This window comes from Colossoma macropomum, unplaced genomic scaffold (assembly GCF_904425465.1).
Source record: "Colossoma macropomum unplaced genomic scaffold, Colossoma_macropomum, whole genome shotgun sequence".
Taxonomy (NCBI): Eukaryota; Metazoa; Chordata; class Actinopteri; order Characiformes; family Serrasalmidae; genus Colossoma; species Colossoma macropomum.
Genome location: NW_023494785.1, coordinates 18,109,940 through 18,129,879, shown reverse-complemented (window position 1 = coordinate 18,129,879; position 19,940 = coordinate 18,109,940). Strand labels below are relative to the sequence as shown.

At 36.7% G+C, this 19,940-nt stretch overlaps 1 protein-coding gene across 1 annotated transcript in view; it reads right to left on the bottom strand.

Moving 5' to 3' along the window:
* dpyda.1 (dihydropyrimidine dehydrogenase a, tandem duplicate 1) overlaps positions 1-8,438 on the bottom strand; it is a 150,967-nt gene extending 142,529 nt beyond the window's left edge. Inside the window, exon 1 of the mRNA XM_036585678.1 lies at positions 8,202-8,438. Within this exon, the coding sequence (XP_036441571.1) occupies positions 8,202-8,240 (39 nt within the window). The 5' untranslated portion in view covers positions 8,241-8,438. The remainder of the gene's footprint in view (positions 1-8,201) is intronic.
* Between the last annotated feature and the right edge of the window lie 11,502 nt (positions 8,439-19,940).

The window sequence follows — 19,940 nt, the reverse complement described above, 5'->3', positions numbered from 1 at the left end:
CTGTCCAAGGTTGGTCAGGATAGTCACACAATAAAAAACTGTGGTTTGTTAAAGGGCTCATTTACATACTGCAGCCCCCTGAGATATCAACATTGCAAAGGTAAATACTGCAATAGCGGTTAGTAAACAATTTATTGGGCTGCTCTAATAGACAGGTACTTCCTTGTTTAAATGGCCCAAATCCTTCTTTTTCCTTGTATTTGTTTTTCATTCTCTGAGTCCACTCAAGGGTGGACACTGCTGATTGCCTGGTGCCTCTGGCCACAACATTTCATGTTTTGGCCACTAAAAATGCAGAGCCTGTGCAAGTTGCCAATTACCTTGAAGACTTTTTTCCTCTTTTTCCTTTTAACAAACCTGTTCAGTCGGACATAAAACAAACCAAATCAGATTTTGTCGAAATTCAAAACTGCACCCACTTTGATAGCTAATGTGATGATGGGGTGACTATAGTAGCCAAGCTGGCCTGCCTGGCATCATAGATACTGTACCATTGCCTGACGTTTGGTAATATAACTACCAAAATGTAAAATAAAGTTTTATAAAATAAGGTGTTAAATAACCTACCATTACCCTGAAAGGCTAGCACTGCATCCTAGATCGGATGATACCAGGGCAGACCACAGTCACCACAACAGCAATATTTCTATTAATATAAAGGTTGTAATAAAAATTTCCTTTTCAAAGCAACACCTGACTGTTTCTTTGGTGCTGAAGCATGCTTGTTAATTTTAAATACAATGCAAATATACTGAACATGTTATTATTAATTTATTGGCTAGGTGGCCAGTGCATATTTTTATATCTATCTACCCAATAATGACATTTGTGGTGGTTTATTTACCAAAAGCAGTCATAATTTAATTTTACACCACTATTTTTCAGCCTTTCTTGATTAAAGAGGTTTTTGTATGCCTTTGAGACCAATATGTAAATGACTTGTTTTCTGATTGGCTGCCTTGAATTGGCTCAAAATGCAATCCAGGCTGAAAGACTCCTTATAACTTTAGTGTGAATGAGTGGAGCTAAACAGCTGTGGGCTAAATAGGTAGATATATGTAAATACATTGGTTTTTGTAACATGACAAAAAAAATCATTCAAAACATGCAATTATGGCATCTTAACTTCCAGACTGAGTAGTGCAGGGAGTGAACAATGCATTTTGAAAAAATGTTACATGCTACATCAAACTCTTTTCTTTTCAAAAAAGTGAGAAACATTCAATTTTCCATAAAACACGCCCTACAAATGCTGTCTTGCAGAAAATAAATGTATATTATTGCAAAATTGCTAATGATATCTCTGTATACTCTGTAGTGTTTAAAGAGTTAACAGGAAAAACACAGGCCATCTGCTCTTCCGTCTTAGAGCCTCTCAGAGGGAGTTCTAGGGGAGCTGATCCCTCAGTATGTATCAGTTGCACTCTCTCTTTCCCGGCACCAATGAGCTCACCAGCCAGCCAGTATAACATTCCAGCCCATAACACCGTGTGCCCTCCCCTCTGCCTGCCAATCAGGGACCTCAGCCACTCACAGAAGAGCTCTAGGCATGTCTGAGACAAACCAGGCACCTTGTAAGCCAGTTTAATTCAGTAATGGCTGATATGTGCCAAAGCCTCATTATTTGGCCTTTGAAACGGTCCCTGGCCATGCTGAGCCTCGAAAAACAATTAGCACAGAAGCAGAAGGTAAATGAACTGTAAAGAAATCAGGACTTGATGACCGAGGCTTTATCTGCTCTCAGTGGAGGATGGAGAGAGAGATAGCGAGAGAGAGAGAGAGAGAATGGGGAGGAAAAAACAGGTTCAATATGCCACATGCTCCATGGGTATGTAAGCAAGCAGTCTGGCCTGAGGGTCCCTGGGCTATGAACTCCACTGAGGGGGACTGAGTTTGCCGATGAAGATTGTAGCAGACAGAGGGGTCACATGTGATCAGGTGAGCGTGCGCTGGCCCCTGAGGGTTTGAAGGAGGAGACGGCAATAACGTGTGCAGTGGAAAAGCAGGCAGAGAGTCTGCAGCGTGGCTCCACGAGGCCGTCTCTTGCGATGCTTTCGTTCAGTGGTGAGCACGACTTCATGACAGGCCATGGGCTCATCTCTGCTGCTCTGATTGATTAAAAGAGCAATCCGACCCAACTCTGCCAGGAATGCGATTACTCCTCCACCACTTTTCTGTGCCACTAGCATGAGGTGCTGGCCTGTACGCCTCCAAAATGACGCCAGTGCATCAATATACTAAACTCAGCAGAGTGGGCTGCATACGAACTACAAACTGGCACCATGGCCAGCTCCCTGTCTGATGAAACGCACAAGTATCAGCTGAAAACAATGGCTGATGAAAATCAGCAAGGCATGTGTTAATTAGGGACTTCAGAACATGTCCAGCCTTGTTGGTTCTTTCTAAACTAAATATTTGGGTTCTAAATGAAATATCCAACAAAAAAAAGCATTTAATAAATTCCAATCTTAAATGTATAAACATGATGATGCAAAAGCAGTTTGCAAGTGACCCCCCCACAAACCATGTGAACCACATGTAGGACTGAAAAACAGCACAAGCGGCCTTGGTGATTAGCAACGACATGCAAGCCTTTTCAGTGACCAAACATTTCCATAATATTCCATTTGCATTTTATTTTGGAGCAATCTCCTGTCAATGTTCCAGACGTCTACTGAGAGAGCAGCCCTGGAGTGGCACCAAGGTCTGCCAGAGGAGTCATACCTCTTTGTTTAAATGCTGTATTGCTGTGGGTTTTTTAATGAACTCTAATGGCGATCCAGGAGGATTTTAATTAATCTACACGCACACACAAAAGGGCCCCACATTTAGCGCTTTCAGAAGTGCGGCTGGATATTAAAATAAGACATCTGACAGGACTGCAGAAAAATGGAGGATTTAATTGCTCCAGAGATGGCAATTATTATGAGATTTAGAAAGCCATTTTCAATGGCAGACAGGAGTCATTTAGTCCCGGTCTTAAGTGCAGTGGGGAGCCGAAGGTCACGTCACTGTTGTCATTACTTCCTGAATAAAGATGCTAATGAAAGGCTTGACTTACTTCCCTCTGCTCTCCATAAAGGTTGCATTAGAGTCCCCCAGCACGAAGCCCAGGCCATCTTTACTCATATTAACTCCCAGAGAGCCTTGCAATGTGCACAAGTGCTAAACATCTCCCACCATCCGCCGTGTAACCAACACCATTACACTCCCTAATGAACCTGACTGTAAAGGTGAGAGACCATGTGCAAATGTTTTAAATGGCGTGCATATAATTGTATTTATAAGGGCACACTTTCACTGCAGGCTGTGTAAGAAGGAGCTAAAGGCCTTTGTTGGAGATTAGAAAATTGGTAAGTCATTTTGAAATCAAATGCAGCAGTTTATACTCAAATAAATGTAATTAATAGAACTGAATTCTACAAATAAGGTGTGATAATTGCTTACCCTAAATTTTAGTGATAGTAAAACTGAACAAGACAATCTTGAATGTTTTGATTCCTTTGGAACTCCAGTGCTCGAGGCAGAGGATTTGAAACAGTTCGAAATGCGCGTTCACTGCGTCATACTGGATTCAGCTCACTCCAATTAGAATTACCTGCACCTCTGCTTCTTCTGGAGACAATAATACTGATTATATGTGTCCTATTCTTTTGTATACATTTATGCAACACAAAAATTAGCAACTGGAAAATTAAATTGAGTATCCCACCTTTTTTATTGGTCGAAACATTTATTGTCTATTTTTTTGGGAATTCTGATCCTTTTCTTGCCTCAGGCCTCCAGAGGATTCACTTTTTAGCACGAATTCTCAACAACAGTTGAACGATTTGCATAAAAAGGCTAGTCTGATAGATTAATAGACTAGTTTTACTCTGTAAATTCATGTGAATTTTTTTAAAGGGTCCCTATTCTATGCACGAATAGTATAAGTATAGTAGTAATGTCCAGGCATGGAAACTAACATATCTTGCTTTTAAGCAAGCTGTCGGTTCGCACTGAATTTATAAGCATTCCTGATACCATTAGCCTATGTGATGTCAGGTTATGTGTGAAACCCGGGTTTCACTACCACATTTCCATTATTATTTTGTATTAATAGGTCTTACTAGGGTATCTTTTGTTCTCTTCATTATCAGTACGCAATAGTGTGGGCTATAATCTGCCATGCAAAAAAAAGATATTTCTCTGTTACAGTAAGAATAGGAATAACCAAAAGATGTTGGTTAAGCAGCTGGTAAAATGTCTGCACTTGAAGTGTTATCTGGCACTCCAGAGTGCACTTTTAATTGTATACACAAACGCAATACTCCTTCACTGAAACTGATGCAGATTACATGTACAGATTGTTATTGTCTTGTAAAAATGAAGCAGTTCATAGACTCTGCATACATTATCAGATCTTGCAGCCATGCTGCTTGGACCACCATGCAGCTTCTTCAACTTTCTTTTTAACGGTTCTGACCTGCGTTACTTCGTGCTGCACCAAAGAATATCCCTACCGCACTTAGAGCTACTAACAGACCTTTGCATTGCAGCTGGAGGCATTTCAATGTAGCAGATATGTCAAATTGACTTTTGACTTTTGTTTGAATTATTATTCAGCTAAAACAATATCATGTTGTCTATTTAAAAATATTATTATACATTATACGCTTGATGTGATCATATCAAAAACTTCTTAGCTTTCTTGCTTTCTAGTAATCTACTCTTAGAAGCTCCCAACTGATGACAGATATGGCTCAGGTTTAAATAAACTAACATTACTTATTTTTACCCTCTAAATGTGTTACAGCACCAGTTAGAATTTCGTCGTTTTCCTAAGACCCATGATGTGTCTCAACAAATGTGCTTTCTGCTTTGTTTTATTTGCTACAACTAGGGGTGGGTGATATGGCAAAATATACTTTCATGATAGTCTACCGATTGAAAATCTTTCCTATGTATAAGTTCTGTCATAACCGTTATACCAGTATGCCTCAAATAAGCGCAGATAACACAACATAGAATCATAGAATACAGACTACGCTAACGTCATCCCATTTACCTGAGTGGCTAGGTCATGATTGTGTCAGTCACATTTAAAATAAAAATGAAAATGCAGCAGTCCCTCAATCACCTCCTGCTGTCTAGTCTGTTGCATCTAGTAGTCCATTTTGTTTTCAAGGCAGTGGACATAAAGGAATGGCTGGTTCTCTGGGGTTAGACTAAGCCTAAAATGAACACTAGATCAACTGCTGCAATTCTGTTTCCTCTCATACCGCCTGAGAAGCTGCCTAACCTGGTCAGCTGTATTCCTTGGTCAGGAACTTGTGCATGAAACAAGCTGTGGGCCAGCTGGTACTGAAGCATAAATGATCGTAATATTTTCAAAATTCCAGCAGTGTCTGATGGTCCGAGGCACAAGTGTACGGAACACACATATGAGAAATGACTTGGGAAGTTGCCTTTAAAGTTTCTTATTCAAATTTCCCCATTCCCTGCTATATATATTTCTGCTATATATACTGCAGAATGATATGAAATGTCATGAAGTTGCAATTATAAAACTCTGCAGCGAAGCGCCGAATGAAATGGTCGTCAATAGAACAGACTATTCAGACGGTTTTAGCAAGCTGTAGTTAGTGAACTGGCTAATTTAGCACACTGTGAGGAGATGGGGTTGACCTTATTTTGCAATGTTAAGTTCAGTTTTACATTTTGTGGACTTTTGCAGACAGAGGTGGTCTGAAATATGAATAAAGTGGGGCAAAAGGAACTGTTTATCTGTTTTATCCTGTGGAAAGCTGACTACTTGCTTGTTGTAATTTGGTAACGCTGGCCAGCTAGCCAATGATTGCGAGCTACTGTTGAGGAAGATATATGTTGTTTGTTTACAACTTCACAGCAATAAAATGTACTGAATGAAACAGGCAAGACTGGTGGCCTGAGCCTGATCTTCAGTGACTGGACTGAAAAGAAACAAAGCTGACTTGGGCAGGGTAGATCTTGACTGAAGAAGTAAAACTAAGTGACTGGTTTTAGAGTGACAGAACAACAAAAACTTTCAGGAGCTTTGTTTCTGATCTTCCTCTTCTCACAAAACATAGAGATAGCGTGCATGTTCATATATCATTTTTAATGAACTGTGAAGGTTTAGGAACGATTTTAGTAATTACTTGGTCATAATATTAATAATACATTAAAATTTGTAACAGTTTATTATTCAACAAAAATTACTAGGTTTCTTTTTTTTTTTTTTTATCTATGCCTTTGCCTAAAAGGTCTTCATATATATGTATATATACCAGAAATTGTAATTATACTGTGAATAAAATTTTTGGCAATACCGCACCCTACTATAATTACAATAATTAAAGGCATTATCATGGTACACAATGTACAATATGTATCACAATATTTAGGTTTTCTAAGGTTTGATCATTTGTAACAGACAAAGAATAAATAAAAAAATAAATAAATAATGAATATGTTTTAAAAAAATACTATCAAAAACTTTAAATCCAATGATTTTTATTGAAAATTTTGCATACCATGCTGAAATGAATCCAGTTAAACTTTATGCTCTCTTTGTGAAGAAAAATAATGATAAACACAGTTGGTCAGTGTTCTTTAAGCAGACAATATCTACGATATGCTCAGAAAAGCATGTTGTGATACAGCTTATTATGATAATGATAAATACCATCATATTGCCTACCCCTAGCCACAACCCAACTGATGAAAATGCACTCAGTTAACATTCTGTTTCTTGTAATATGATTGTGAAACTTAACCATTGTGCTAAACAACTGCAGTCAGCATGAATTACTGTGATCCGCTCAAATAACTGCGATCAGGAAATTAACATTTGGCAACTTTTCACAGAGGCCCACAAACAGATTAGGAGATCATTTGATTTGAATCAGTTGTTGATGCTGTCTTAGCCTATTTAATCGTTTTCTGGACAAAGTTTTTAACCAAGATTTTAACCAGTATTCAAAGGATATTCAAAGGCACAGTTCTCAGATGATATTACTAACTTTCTCATGCTGGATGACAGCCAAAAAAAACAGCCAAGGTTCAGTTCCTTAATTGGTAAGCAGTGGATTTGCAAAACCTTGTCCAACAGTTCATCATCTAGATAAGTTCTAGATAAGCTCATGTGTATTGGAACTCCTGCCATAGGTCTCGTGTTAGTTATAAACTCTTTAGCAATAGGTTACTGACGTTCATTCTACAGTAATATGCATTCCACCAATGGCCACAGTCCAGTCCAGCCGTGCTCAGCACAAGCACGTTCACACTCTCAGCTCTTCCTGTAGCTGAGTACATATACTCGCAATGGTAGGCTGGCTTAGACCTCCTCAAATTCTCAGAAGACAGAAGAGAAAAGAACACGTGACACTCACGTGTCTGTGACAGTTATGGAATGCTTTAGTGTACAAACTAACAGTCCTGGAATCTGCATTCGCACAACATAGTAAACACAGTAATCTAGGAGGAGCTACATCTCTACCAGTTTAATAACAAAAAGCTAGCTTATGTGTACTGATTATGTAAAAATGACAACGGTTGTAACACTGTCAGTAATCAGCGTTAATACTTACAGTATCAGGCTATTAATGTAGTAGCTCATAACAGCATTGCGCAAAACACGTTACTCGGATTTTACTGAACAAACATAAGTTAAGTGCATCATAGCGGCTTATCATAGCTCTTCATGTAAACACATACTTTCTTTAAAAGTGGCTTTTCTTTCCAAAAATTGAGAAAAATACTTGGCACAGCCTGCAGTAAAGGCAAATTCAGACATCAGAACTAAACGAGTCAACTGTGACAGCAGTGCTTACCAGCGCTGACGTTTCTCACAACCTACTGCAGCTAACTTTTACCCAACAGGCTAACTTTGCACGAAGAAGAACGAAGTTAAGGACGCGGTAAGTAACGAGCACTGCACCCGACATTAAAACGACAAATATGAACGTTAGTACACCACTAACTTACACTGGGTACATTAAGAACCGTTTCAGAAGAAGCAGTGGGTTGCGACAGTTATAGAACGTTACACAGGGCGTTTTTGAATCATAACAGCGACCAAAGGACAGCAGGTCATAAACGTCAACACAACAATATACGAAGAAGGCGATGCTGAAATGGCTGCAGTGTTGTTGTTATTGTTGTTTGTGGAGCAGGGATAGAGGATAGAGGAGTGTTTCTACCTCGATATCCGGCAGGTCCTTGCTCAGCATTCCAGCCATTTTCTTTTTTTCCAGGAACCAAAACACAGAGACGCTTTTAGTTTCGTTTGGAGAGGCTACAACCGCGACGACAGCGAGCCGTATGTGTAGAGTCCAGTGACCTGTTGGATATCCTACAGCTTGAAGAGCTGCAGCGGTCCGGGGAGGCTGATCCACACACACCTCTCCCTCTCACACTCACTCACACACACACACACACACACACACACACACACACACACACACACCTCTTGCTTTTCACTTCCTTGAAACTCTCCCTTTCGGGGGTCAGGCTGGCTGGAAAGTAACTAATTCATGCGCTGGGGAACGTGCTGTGGGAGCAAAGGGATGGTGGGATAAGGGGCTAGAAAAGCGGGGGGGGGGCAGAGGGCAGGGAAAGTTTGGGGTGCTAACTTTGGGGTGTTACATATGAGACTGTCCACTCTGACTGTGGTCAGGACGACTGTATTCAGACTACTGTACTGGTTTCATTTTAGATCAGGGAGATTATGAGTCGTTCTACACGTGTTCACCCTGTTAAAAATCAGAAACTATTAAAAGTTTATATTGGTTCCTGGTGGTGTCTGGTAGTCACGAATGGTGTTTGTTTTCCTGATGGGTTGATATGGTAACCATTAGAAAGCAAAGCCATCAGGTTTTAATCTTATTGGCTCTGATGGTCTTTATTCAGCATACATTCTAATAACATTAATCTATATTCTTCTATACTTTACTTGGAAAATATGTAACACTGGACATTTCTATCAGCAGAGCTTCTGTGGACTAGTCGTTACAAAAGTCGCTACAAATGCTGCCTTTTCTTTTCTGATCCCAATGTTGAAACATATATCAACCAGTCCTGATAATAATCCAATATTTCTTCTTTAAAAACTACTAGGGATTGCACAATGATATCCAAATCATATCAGTTTTAGCAGATATTTGCTTAAAATTATCACCATCAGAGAGATGTTTAGATTTGGCAGAAGAACAGAATGTTTTTAGAAGTGTTTTATTCATTTTACCGTATTTGTAACCCAATAGAAATAAATGTTATTCACATTATGTTATTCATTTTAGTATAATGCTGGTCCAGGTGGATCTAGTCCCAGTGTCTACATAAACTGCCGGGTATGTACATGAAACATATCGGATACCAGCACCAGCCCAGAATTCCCATATCGGTGCATCCCTAAAAACTACTTAAAGCAGAATTCCACTGATTTATCAACATTTCTGCAAAACTTCAGTTATACAGAGTCATACAGAAAGTTTTATGTGAAATGGTACATGGTGCACAGGATGGCTTTTCTTAAGTTAAGGAAACAGTTCTGTTTAGAACCATGAGATCTATGTAGAACCATTTTGTGCTTAAATTGTTTTTTGCATGGTGAAATGGTTCTTCAGTTTGATGGAGAATGTGTTGTATATGGGTCTATATAGAACCTTTTTTAAAAATAGTTCAATATAGCATCAAAAAGGCTTCTGCTGTTATTATGTCAAGCTGGCAACAATAGAAGAACCTTGTACATCTTAATCATTTATTTAGTCAGAAATATAAAAAAGGTGGAATTCCTTTTTAAGATTATATTTTAAAATTAGGCTGTCATGCTCCAACCACTCAAAAACTACCATCCCACAAGACAAAATACACAGCTAGACACAGCATGACATCCCAGTATTCAAAGCTGGATTTGTGACAGGATCAGATTGTTGTTTTTTTTTTACCCTCTCATATTCGATATAGCATTTTCTGCTGATATTGGCTCGATGTTGATACCAGTATGCCATCTTTTAAAAAAATCACAAAGTTGGAAATATCCTTTTTTCATTTTCTGCACAGCCTAGAAAGTCTGCAAATGTATGGAATTTAAAAGCACTAACAAGGTAAGGAAAGGTCCAGACATGCAGGGAACATTTTCTGTTCTTAGCATACCAAGATTCTAAATCTGCTATAGAGAGAGAAAAAGGAAAAAAAAAAGAGGCAAATTCTGAAGATTCTCTGCTCAGCCACAGTATTCCTAAGACATGTATCACATTTCATGTTTTTTCCCTTGCTTTGATGTACACATAGCAGGAAAACTGAACATAGAAGTTGTGGAAAGATTTTAAAAGCAATCTGATAAAAGTCTTAAATAACTGAGAAATAAATAATAGGGATAGCCTGCAGAGAAGGCTAATTCAGATTTTCACACAACAGTTTGCTACATTTCTACATGAATTAACTATGTCAGCAGGGTTACTAGCTACTGGAAGCTCTTTATGAGGAAAGAACAAGAGCCCTTACTCACTGGCAGAAGAAACCAGCACAGATAAAATATCAAAAGATTGAAATAAACAATATGCACGCACTGCAAAAAAACATCTTAGCAAGTGAAAACATTTTAAATCTAGTCAATATATATAAAATATATCACATTGAAGAACATTATAAGATTATTCAACCTATTGCTGGACATTTCTAAGTAAATTTATCTTGAGAAATGGCCTTGTTCTGTTGTCTGATAAATTTGCTTGTTTCAAGACATAATCAGTTAAAAGGCTCACATCTTACATTTTTCTTTTCTATATTTTTTTCTCTGAGGTCTACTTATAATATATTTGTGGGTTTATGTACCAAAAACAGCCATTTTTTTTTACATCACTGTTTTCACCTAAACTGAATCAGGCAGCTTTTGTTTTTTACTGTGCCTTTAAGATAGATATATGTAAATTATCTCTATTCTGATTGGTTATCCTGTGTTGCGCCTAGTTAAAAAAACTAAAACATTCCTTATAACTTCAGTGTGAGTGGACAGGGCCAAACTGCTGTATTCTCTACATATGTAAATACATTGGTTGTACAATGTTTGCATACTTCATCAAACTCTTTTATTTAAAAATATGCAAGGAAACTTACATGATACTGTACATGATATGGGCCTTTTAAATAATCGTATAGTATTCTTACAACAGTCTCATAATAAGAAATATTATATATATTTATTAGATTTAAGATATTTTAATTTGCCAAGATATCGCTCATGCAATGTGGTGCTGAGTGTCACAGCTCAAAACGTATGCAAAGTTGTTTACTGTGACCATGCTAACTACATTAAGCACAACTGTGTTAGCCTATGAAAACATATCAGTGTCAAAATGAAAATGAAAATGTAATTTTATTTGGGAAACGGTCTTGGCGATTTGGTGTACTAGTATTGACATGTCCTTTACACAGAGATTTAGATGCTTTGTGAGTAGCTTCATTTAAATTAAAATATATTTCCAGAACTGCATATTTGTGCTTAAAGCGATTATGCAGTAATTGTGTCAAAATGATAATTCAAATGTAATTTATCTTACATGTACTTTCACTTTCTAAGAATGCATTTAATTTACATTATCAGAGAGAATACCATGCTAGAAAGAGGGCAAATTCAAAGGTAAAATGACTTCCCAACCTGACAATCATCCCTTCAGGGCGGGGCTAACAGTACACTCAGTGGAAAAGGCTTTATTTAAAAACATGGCAGTCGAAGAGTTCACAGCTACTCTTGCATAAGCAGATGAGGTGAAGCATAGAAACATAGCCACTTGTGATGCTTAACGTCTTTAGTACATGACCCCATGAAAAAGTGTTTAATCAAAGTTTTCTGGTTTATCATTCTGGTTGATAAAAATGGGGCTGAACTTCTCACCAGCTTCTTTTTCTAATTTTCCAGAAATTGCCTTTATTGCCCCAATGCACCCGAATGTTACAGCAGCACCGTTTAAGGTGGAATGGAAAATTTGAAAAACAAACGAACTTCTGCCTCATTTCATAAACTGAGCATGGTGGCTGAAAGTGAAGCTGGACATAGAAATTCCAGCTGGTGCCATGCAGGGATATCTAGAGTGAACATCAGCGGTGGATATATTCAAATGTTAATACGCTACATGGAAGGCTATGGAATTAAGCTAGCTAAAAGCCATTGTTAATGCTAGCTAACGCTACATTCCCAAACAAAGCTCCCCATCTGCTGATTTTACCAGCTGGCTAACATGATCCCGCTCACTGTGTCACACACAAATTCCAGTGATTTCTGTAATATTAATCTTAGAAAAAAAACAGAGTATTAGAGACCCCTTAGTTGAATACAGTTCAGTTGTGACACAGTACCAACACAGTACATTGACTGTTGGCAATTCAGCCACTGTGACTAGCAGGTTGTGCGATTTACACGTGTCTATGTGTACCTGTACAATTACAACTAAATCATTTTATGAGTACATATTTGCTAACAGATAAAGTGGAACAGAGCAAAATATCCGCATGTGATGCTCACTATGTAAGTTAGAAAATAGCCCTCAATGCTGGATTAATCTCTATCTGCCACATCTGTAGCTTACAGTCGCTTCTGCCCTTATGGGATGATTGACAGGTTGAGAAGTCCATGACAATGAAAATGCAATGGAGTTGAATGCATTTTCAAAGGTATTTTGCCACGGAATGAGCTCAGTAGAGGCGAGAATATGTAATGACAAAAAGGACAAGTGCTGTTTCCTACTTACATTTGAATTTTGCCATCTTTTTAGCTTGGTGTTCTCTTTGGTAATAAAATTTAAATGCATTATTAGAGAAATTACATTTTAATGAATCATTTTGACAGAGTTATTGCATAATCACATTAGGCATAAATATGCAGTTCTGAAAATACATTTTAATTTAAATGAAGCTACTCATAAAGCATCTAAATCTCTGTCCAAATGAAATATCAATACTAGTATACCAAGTATCAATTAAAATCACAATATCGAATTTGAATTTTGATTTTGAGCTCAACATTTCATAAATGACTGGAAACATGTAAATACATTTCTATTTTACATTTTACATTTTCATTTTCATTTTGATAGTGATATGCTTCCATAGTAGCTTACAAGTCCACATCAGGTACATTACAAAAAATTGGAGAAAATTATATATAAAGTGATTTATTTGTTACTTTTTCTTTTGTATGAACTAACATTTCTTTTATTTCTTTAAAGAAACACTAACACTAAAATCAATTAAATAAACGATATTTTGTGTTTTTATGTGTGTGAGTACATTAGCTTAACCCCTTCAAAGAAAGTGTTTAAGTCCATCATTAAATTAAATCAGATGTGCTGCTGATAGAATTTAACAAATCTGTGCAATAGCTGGAGTGCAGCAAGAGGTCAAGAACCAAACCTATATTCCTTTAACTGTATTCTACTAACCAAGATATTAATAACTTTTGAAACAAAAACACTGTACTACTTTTGACTGTTTTTAGTAGAGGTTTAACATCTTTTATAGTCCAATACTACACACTAGTGTCACAATACATTTTCCAACATGACAAAAAATAAGAGGATCCTGAAAATGCTAATATGTTAATGTTTCAAACTGAAGTTTAATAGAACATTCAACATTATAAAAGTACAATATTTGAGACTTCAGAATTTCAGTTATATCAGCAGTTTTATGGGATCCATTCAGACTGCAGCATATATTAAACGAAAACTATAATTTTCAATACCCTGAATTAATGTACTAATACATTAGCCCCAAGCCAATATACTAGCCACAATACAATGCTACAGTACAATATGTTACAATGTAACATACATTGTCTTGTTAATACTCCACTATATATGTTTTTGTAAAGTTATACAGTGCTCTTACTGGCAAAAACACACTAAGTGTTGAGATAAATTTGTTTTAAACATTTTTTATGGCTACCTAAGACTTTCTCACAGTACACAGTACACTCTTTAATCTCTAAAACAGATTGAATAGGTAGTTTCAGTGGTCTGTCTGCTAGGGTGGGTCTTGGGAAGTGCCAGAATTCAAACATGCATTTCATCACACATTTTCCTTGCAGGTTTTTTAAAATAAGTGCAGTTCATCCATATCTTTGTGACTGGCGTCTTCTTCCACAGTGTCCTCTTTACTTGGCATATATTTAAAACATTGGAAATCTTATTGGCAGTGATTGTGTGGCCTAGCACAACAAGCACAATGCATTGATCTCCTTTGCATTGAAGCATCCTCAAGTCCAATACTGTCTCATTCATAAGCAGCTCCTGTAATACAAGCTGTAAAGAGTGTTGATTACCACCCACAAGTCGAGCCTGAATATGCAAAGATAACAACAGACAAATTACATGATAAATTTCACTGTTCGAACAAGCGAAGGACTTTAGTTCATTCAGTCCAGGATGTCTGTGCTTAGAAGCAGTACATACTGTCCGCTGTCCGTTCAGAACAAGTCAAAGCATTTGAGCTAGCAGTGTCCTAACTACTTTATGAATGATGTGGCAATAAAGTATTGAATTTGAACTTATTTAAACCATGCATGCACTTACAATTCACATGCCTTAAGTATTCACACCGAGCATCCAAAGTAATTGAGCAACACTGTTCATTGGCCAAGTATTTCACTGATTATGTTTCATCAATTCTGAGATTGCTGCAGCAGAGATTTTTCTCGATGTAGGATGTGAATTGTTGAAATTTTGAAAGCTTGTAGTTTCATACATTTTGCATATCTGACCTGATGTAGCCCTATTCTCATCCATTTAATTCCCATTGTTTGAGTAAAGTTTCCTTCTTGTTCTCTGGCAGTGAATGACTTGGCATTTTAGACAGGACTGACGTGTTTTTTTCCCTGCCCAAGGTTAAGACATGGGTCAGAAATTGATTAATTCACATTAAATCCCCCACCCACTGTAAGCTGCCCAGAGACACGCACTCAGGTCCTGGTCTCGCTGCTTTTCTGATGACGCAGCATAAATTTAGCACATGAGGCCTGTCAGTCTGTGTGTACAGCCTGGGGGTGTGTGCTGCCAGATCAGTCTTGATTTACGAAGACTGGTATCTCTGACTTGTGTTTATTTAACCTTTAGTGGTGGTACAATCCTTAATCTATGGAAATCACCATGGTTTCTGGGAAAAAACGTGACAGTTAGGCTGCACGGAAGTCACCTAGTGGCAGTCAGCCAAATATGGTAATGGGAATATTTAATTATTATTATTATTATTATTATATATGTCAGATGTTGGAATTAAAGCAGATAACTGATGACTTGGAAACTTCTAAAATTACATTCATATACTGTTGTAAGTTGCTGTGGAAAAGATCATCTGTTAAATGTAAATGTAAAGTTTATAATAGTCAAGACCGAGACCTGGACACATTAAGTCTGAGTCAAGACTAAGACTTTGTAGTGGTCGAGTCTGAGTCAAGTCTAAGACCGGGAATGATGAAACCAAGACATGACCGAGAAAAAAAGGGGACTGTTCTTTTGTAGTTCACTGCACATTCATTATGCATGATATATATTTATAAACAATATTATATTTTTATGTAATTTGTAGAATATAAAATTAACAGTCTTAGCGCAACTTGGCATTGTAACTTTTGGAAGCAAATTATGGTGAGGTTATTTTCCCTTTTCTCTAAAACTTACTCAGAATCACTACCAAAAGTCAACTGAATATACACCAAACAACATACATCCATTTTTATTATTAAATGAAAACATAGTAATAATCCCATCTGCCCACAGGCGATGTTTGAAGAGTCCGTATGAGGTTGAGACCAAAACCATAAAATAAAAAACAACAGTTATATTCACAACAAGTAGCATAAAATGCTAATCCTGGAGATCCAGCCCAATCTGACAACACTGTACAAGCTTCTGAGGCTGTTTGAATGAGTCAGTGATTAGCAGTGCAGGAGAGCAGAGGAAACAGTGTCTTTTTTAATCCTATTGTCTTAAAAAACAACAATCAGAATCATGTTTCACATTATGTAAAACTATGTCTCAGTCATCTTTCACAATATGTGAAACATGAACACATTATGTCACAGTATGCATTTCTGAGCACATCGTGGATATCGTCAGTACTGAAACTGACTAACTGCATGTTAATTACAAAGAGAGCAGATTTAGTCCTGTTTAATTGGACTCAGTGTAGCGCAGTTTGTGAAACTGTGAATCACTGTGCCCGTAGTTTTTGACAGTACAGTCATATGCGAAAGTTTGAACACCCCTGGTGAAATTACATGCTTTGTTGATTTTCTACGTGAAAATAAGTTAACACATCCTGTACAGAGAACACACTCAGACAATTTTCCTGCAAATTTTAGAGCACAATTTTTGTTTATTTGCTGAGATTAACATATTGGAAAAAAAAAAACATAAAATATAAAATGTCAGAACTTTTGTATGCCATAACGTGCCATGTTAAGATATTAAATTCAGCAGTTAAACAGTATTGTGTGATAAAATGTGCAGAAGTGTAGAGAATATCTAAACTTATTTTCACTTAGAAAATCAACAAAACATGTATTTTGACCAGGTGCACCCAAACTTTTGCATACAGTTGAATTTTTTAAATGTGGCACGACTGGTTCTTTTTTTGTCTGTTCCAACTTAGCAAATCTTAGAAATACTGTGATGTATATGAGGAAAAGGTCTGGAAGTGACCATGTCTCAGATCCTATATAATGAACACTTTTGTAATTGGAAACTGGATGGCATGGGGTGTTTGTTAAGACTGATTTTGTCACCTCAAATTAGAGCTCTATAACATACAGTTAGGAATTGAGAATCGCAAGCCCTTATTTTGACTGCTTGCCCAATGTGAACAAGAATCAGTAAGAACAGGTTAGAATGGTCCTATAATTGCTTTCTACTGGTGAATAGTTAGCATTTAGTTTCTTAAACTAAAGTTTGTTTCTTGTCAAACTGATTAAAACTGCTGCTTGGTTTAATAATAGTCATGGTATTGGAATGGCTTTACAGTTTTCAAAGATTTAAATGATTAAATATTAATATTCAAATATTATTGAATATTTGTTTCATTTGTTTCCATGCTAGGTGGCACAATGGCGCAGGGGGTAGCACTGTCACCTCACAGCAAGAAAGGGCCTGGGTTTGATTCCCAGACAACCAGGGTCCTTTCTGTGTGGAGTTGACATGCAGTCAGGCCAATTGGACATGCTAAATTGCCCCTAGGTTTGACTGGGATGGACTGGCGACCTGTCCAGGGTGTTTCCTTCCTTCCTTCCTCACGGTGACTGCTGGGATAGGCTCCAGATCCCCTCGCAACCCAGAAGGATAAGCGGCCTAGAAAATGTGTGTGTGTTGTTTCCAGACATCTATTTTGCATAAATTGCCCTCTTCAAAGATGTATACTTGGCACTGTATTGTTTACACTGTATATTAATGATGTCCTCTACTCTGCTCAAAGTAGTACACAGTAGTTCTCATGCAGATGATTGTGATGTATATTCTTTTGTGACTTGTGTATCTTTTGCTGTTGGCAGCACCTATTGAGCGTTACTGGGCATTGGGTCAATAGATTTGTCACATCTTTATACAGCTATATGTGAAGATTACAGCTGTTGTACCTCTGTTGTCATTTATCTGTCTTAATGGGATCAGGCACAAATGGATTTACCAAATTGAGTCTAATTGTGTTTACATGCATCTGTAATGAAATTTAAAACAGTTTGCGTTGCAGTCTATTTTATTTTATTTTATTTTATTTTATTTATTAGTGCATATTGTGCTGTGTTAAATATTTCTGTAACTGTCTATAAAGATTTTTGTCATAGCAAGTAGTTTCCCCCACAAATTTGAGCACTAAACTAACTAAATAAATTAATGAATACATCATTAATCCTTTTTGATAAAATATAATAATCGGCACAGGTTTAGGTTTTCCTTTATTATAGATTTTAAATATATTGTAGATTTTAAAAATATCCACTAATATCCATTTTGTGCTTTGTGGCTTCAAGGCATAGAGGTGACTTACTGTAAAGTATGTATCTTTTTTGTATGGTTGTAAATGAATGGGAATATAAAGATTAGGAAATCCTATAAAAATGACAGTACATTTAAACCGTTTGTACAGTAATCCAACATGCTTTATTTCTTCAGCCTAAAAGTGTAGCGTGTGAAATAAAACACATCCTCATGTGATGACATGGTATTGTATTTAAAACAATTACCCTCAAATAGGATTTATGTTATATGTGAGCATGCCGAATCCAATTCCCCAATGTCCATTTCGCATGTTGAGAATAATCTCCACCTTAATGTGATTATTCCCTTTTTTAGATTGCATTTCACTGGGTCACTGAAGTTCTCTGCATATTTTTAAATAATTTCCCGTTATTACTTGGAAATGGGAACATTTCTAATCAGGTCATACAAATTTCATTACATTGCATATTTCATGACTTCATCAAACTAATTGAGTCATTTATCTAGCTTTTTTAATAGTCTACATGTTTAATACCCGTCTCTGAATTTTGCCATGTGCAACGAGCACCCATCTATCCTCTGAACAGTATTTTCACAGTCTTGAGTTCAAAGATTGAGATTGTAGCATTACTTTCCAACTGCTGTGCTGGAGAAATGAGTTAGGAAGAATTAGAAAGCAGCTTTTCTCATGTGTCACTTCACAATCTGGCTATTCGTTTCTGCAGTACTACTCAGTACTGTGAAAACTCAGTCATCTGCTTATGTTGATGAGTAATTGCTAATATTGGTCTAACCTTGTAGTGGTAAAAATGTGTTTGCAGCTCAGGCTACAGAGAGTAGGCGATATCACAAAAATATAAGATCATGGTACTTGTAGGCATTTCTCTGAGGCTTGTGAACAGATGAAACAGACAAAATGCACCAGCAAAACAATAGTGCCACATTTTAAAACAGGCTATAAAAAAAAACAACTTTTTTTTGCCAAAACCAAAATTTAGGACACACTGGGCCGAAAACTGAAAAAAGCTGACAATCAATAAAAACTGTTTTTCTAAAATGGTCACAATATGTAAGTTACAGTGCACTGTAAAAAAAAAATAAAATAAAATTTTTAAAAATCTGTAAAAAAAAACAGAAAATGCACTGGCAACAAATTACCGATACATTTTCTGTAAAATTAACAGACAGTTCCATTACTTATTTAATGGAAAATTAAATAACAGTACATATTCTGTGTATATACAGAATTATGCCTTCACTTCATAGAGATCATTTCGTAATTTTACACTTTTATCCTTAAAAATTCATATATGTTTCCTTGAACTGAAAAAAAAATCTAAATCTTTTGTATCCTCTACTAGAACCCAACCAATAAATTGGTTGCCATTATTGACAACTCACAGATTAAGTGATATCAACAAAGGTATTGTTGACAATATACCAATAATCAAGGACTTTTTGGGGCTGTAGCATCGGCAGGATTCAAACGTGATATCTTGACAATAGAGCAACACATTACAAGTTTACTTAATGAGAGCCTAGTTAGCTACTGCTAAGCTTAAAATCACCACCTTTTTACTTCTATCAGCTCATAAAAACTGTACTGGTAAAATTAAACACAAAACACCATCATAGTGAACAAAGCAAAAACATGTTAAATGCATTAAGTACTATTCTTTAGCATGGAGATAACATGTTGTAAGACACACAAAAAATGTACAATGAAATTGATGAAAAATAAGAAAAAAGAGGTAATTAAGAGAAAATAAAACCTCAAAGATTTCTGGGTAACCCTGTCCTCAGTGATACATTAGAAACCTGAGGTAGATGAGTACCTGAGGTAAAATCTCCATCATTACAAGTGAAAGATAAAACAGATTCATTACAATTAAATGTTTCTTTATTCTCAGCATTTGCCCTTATATATGTACCATGTACCATAACACATTCTTCTCC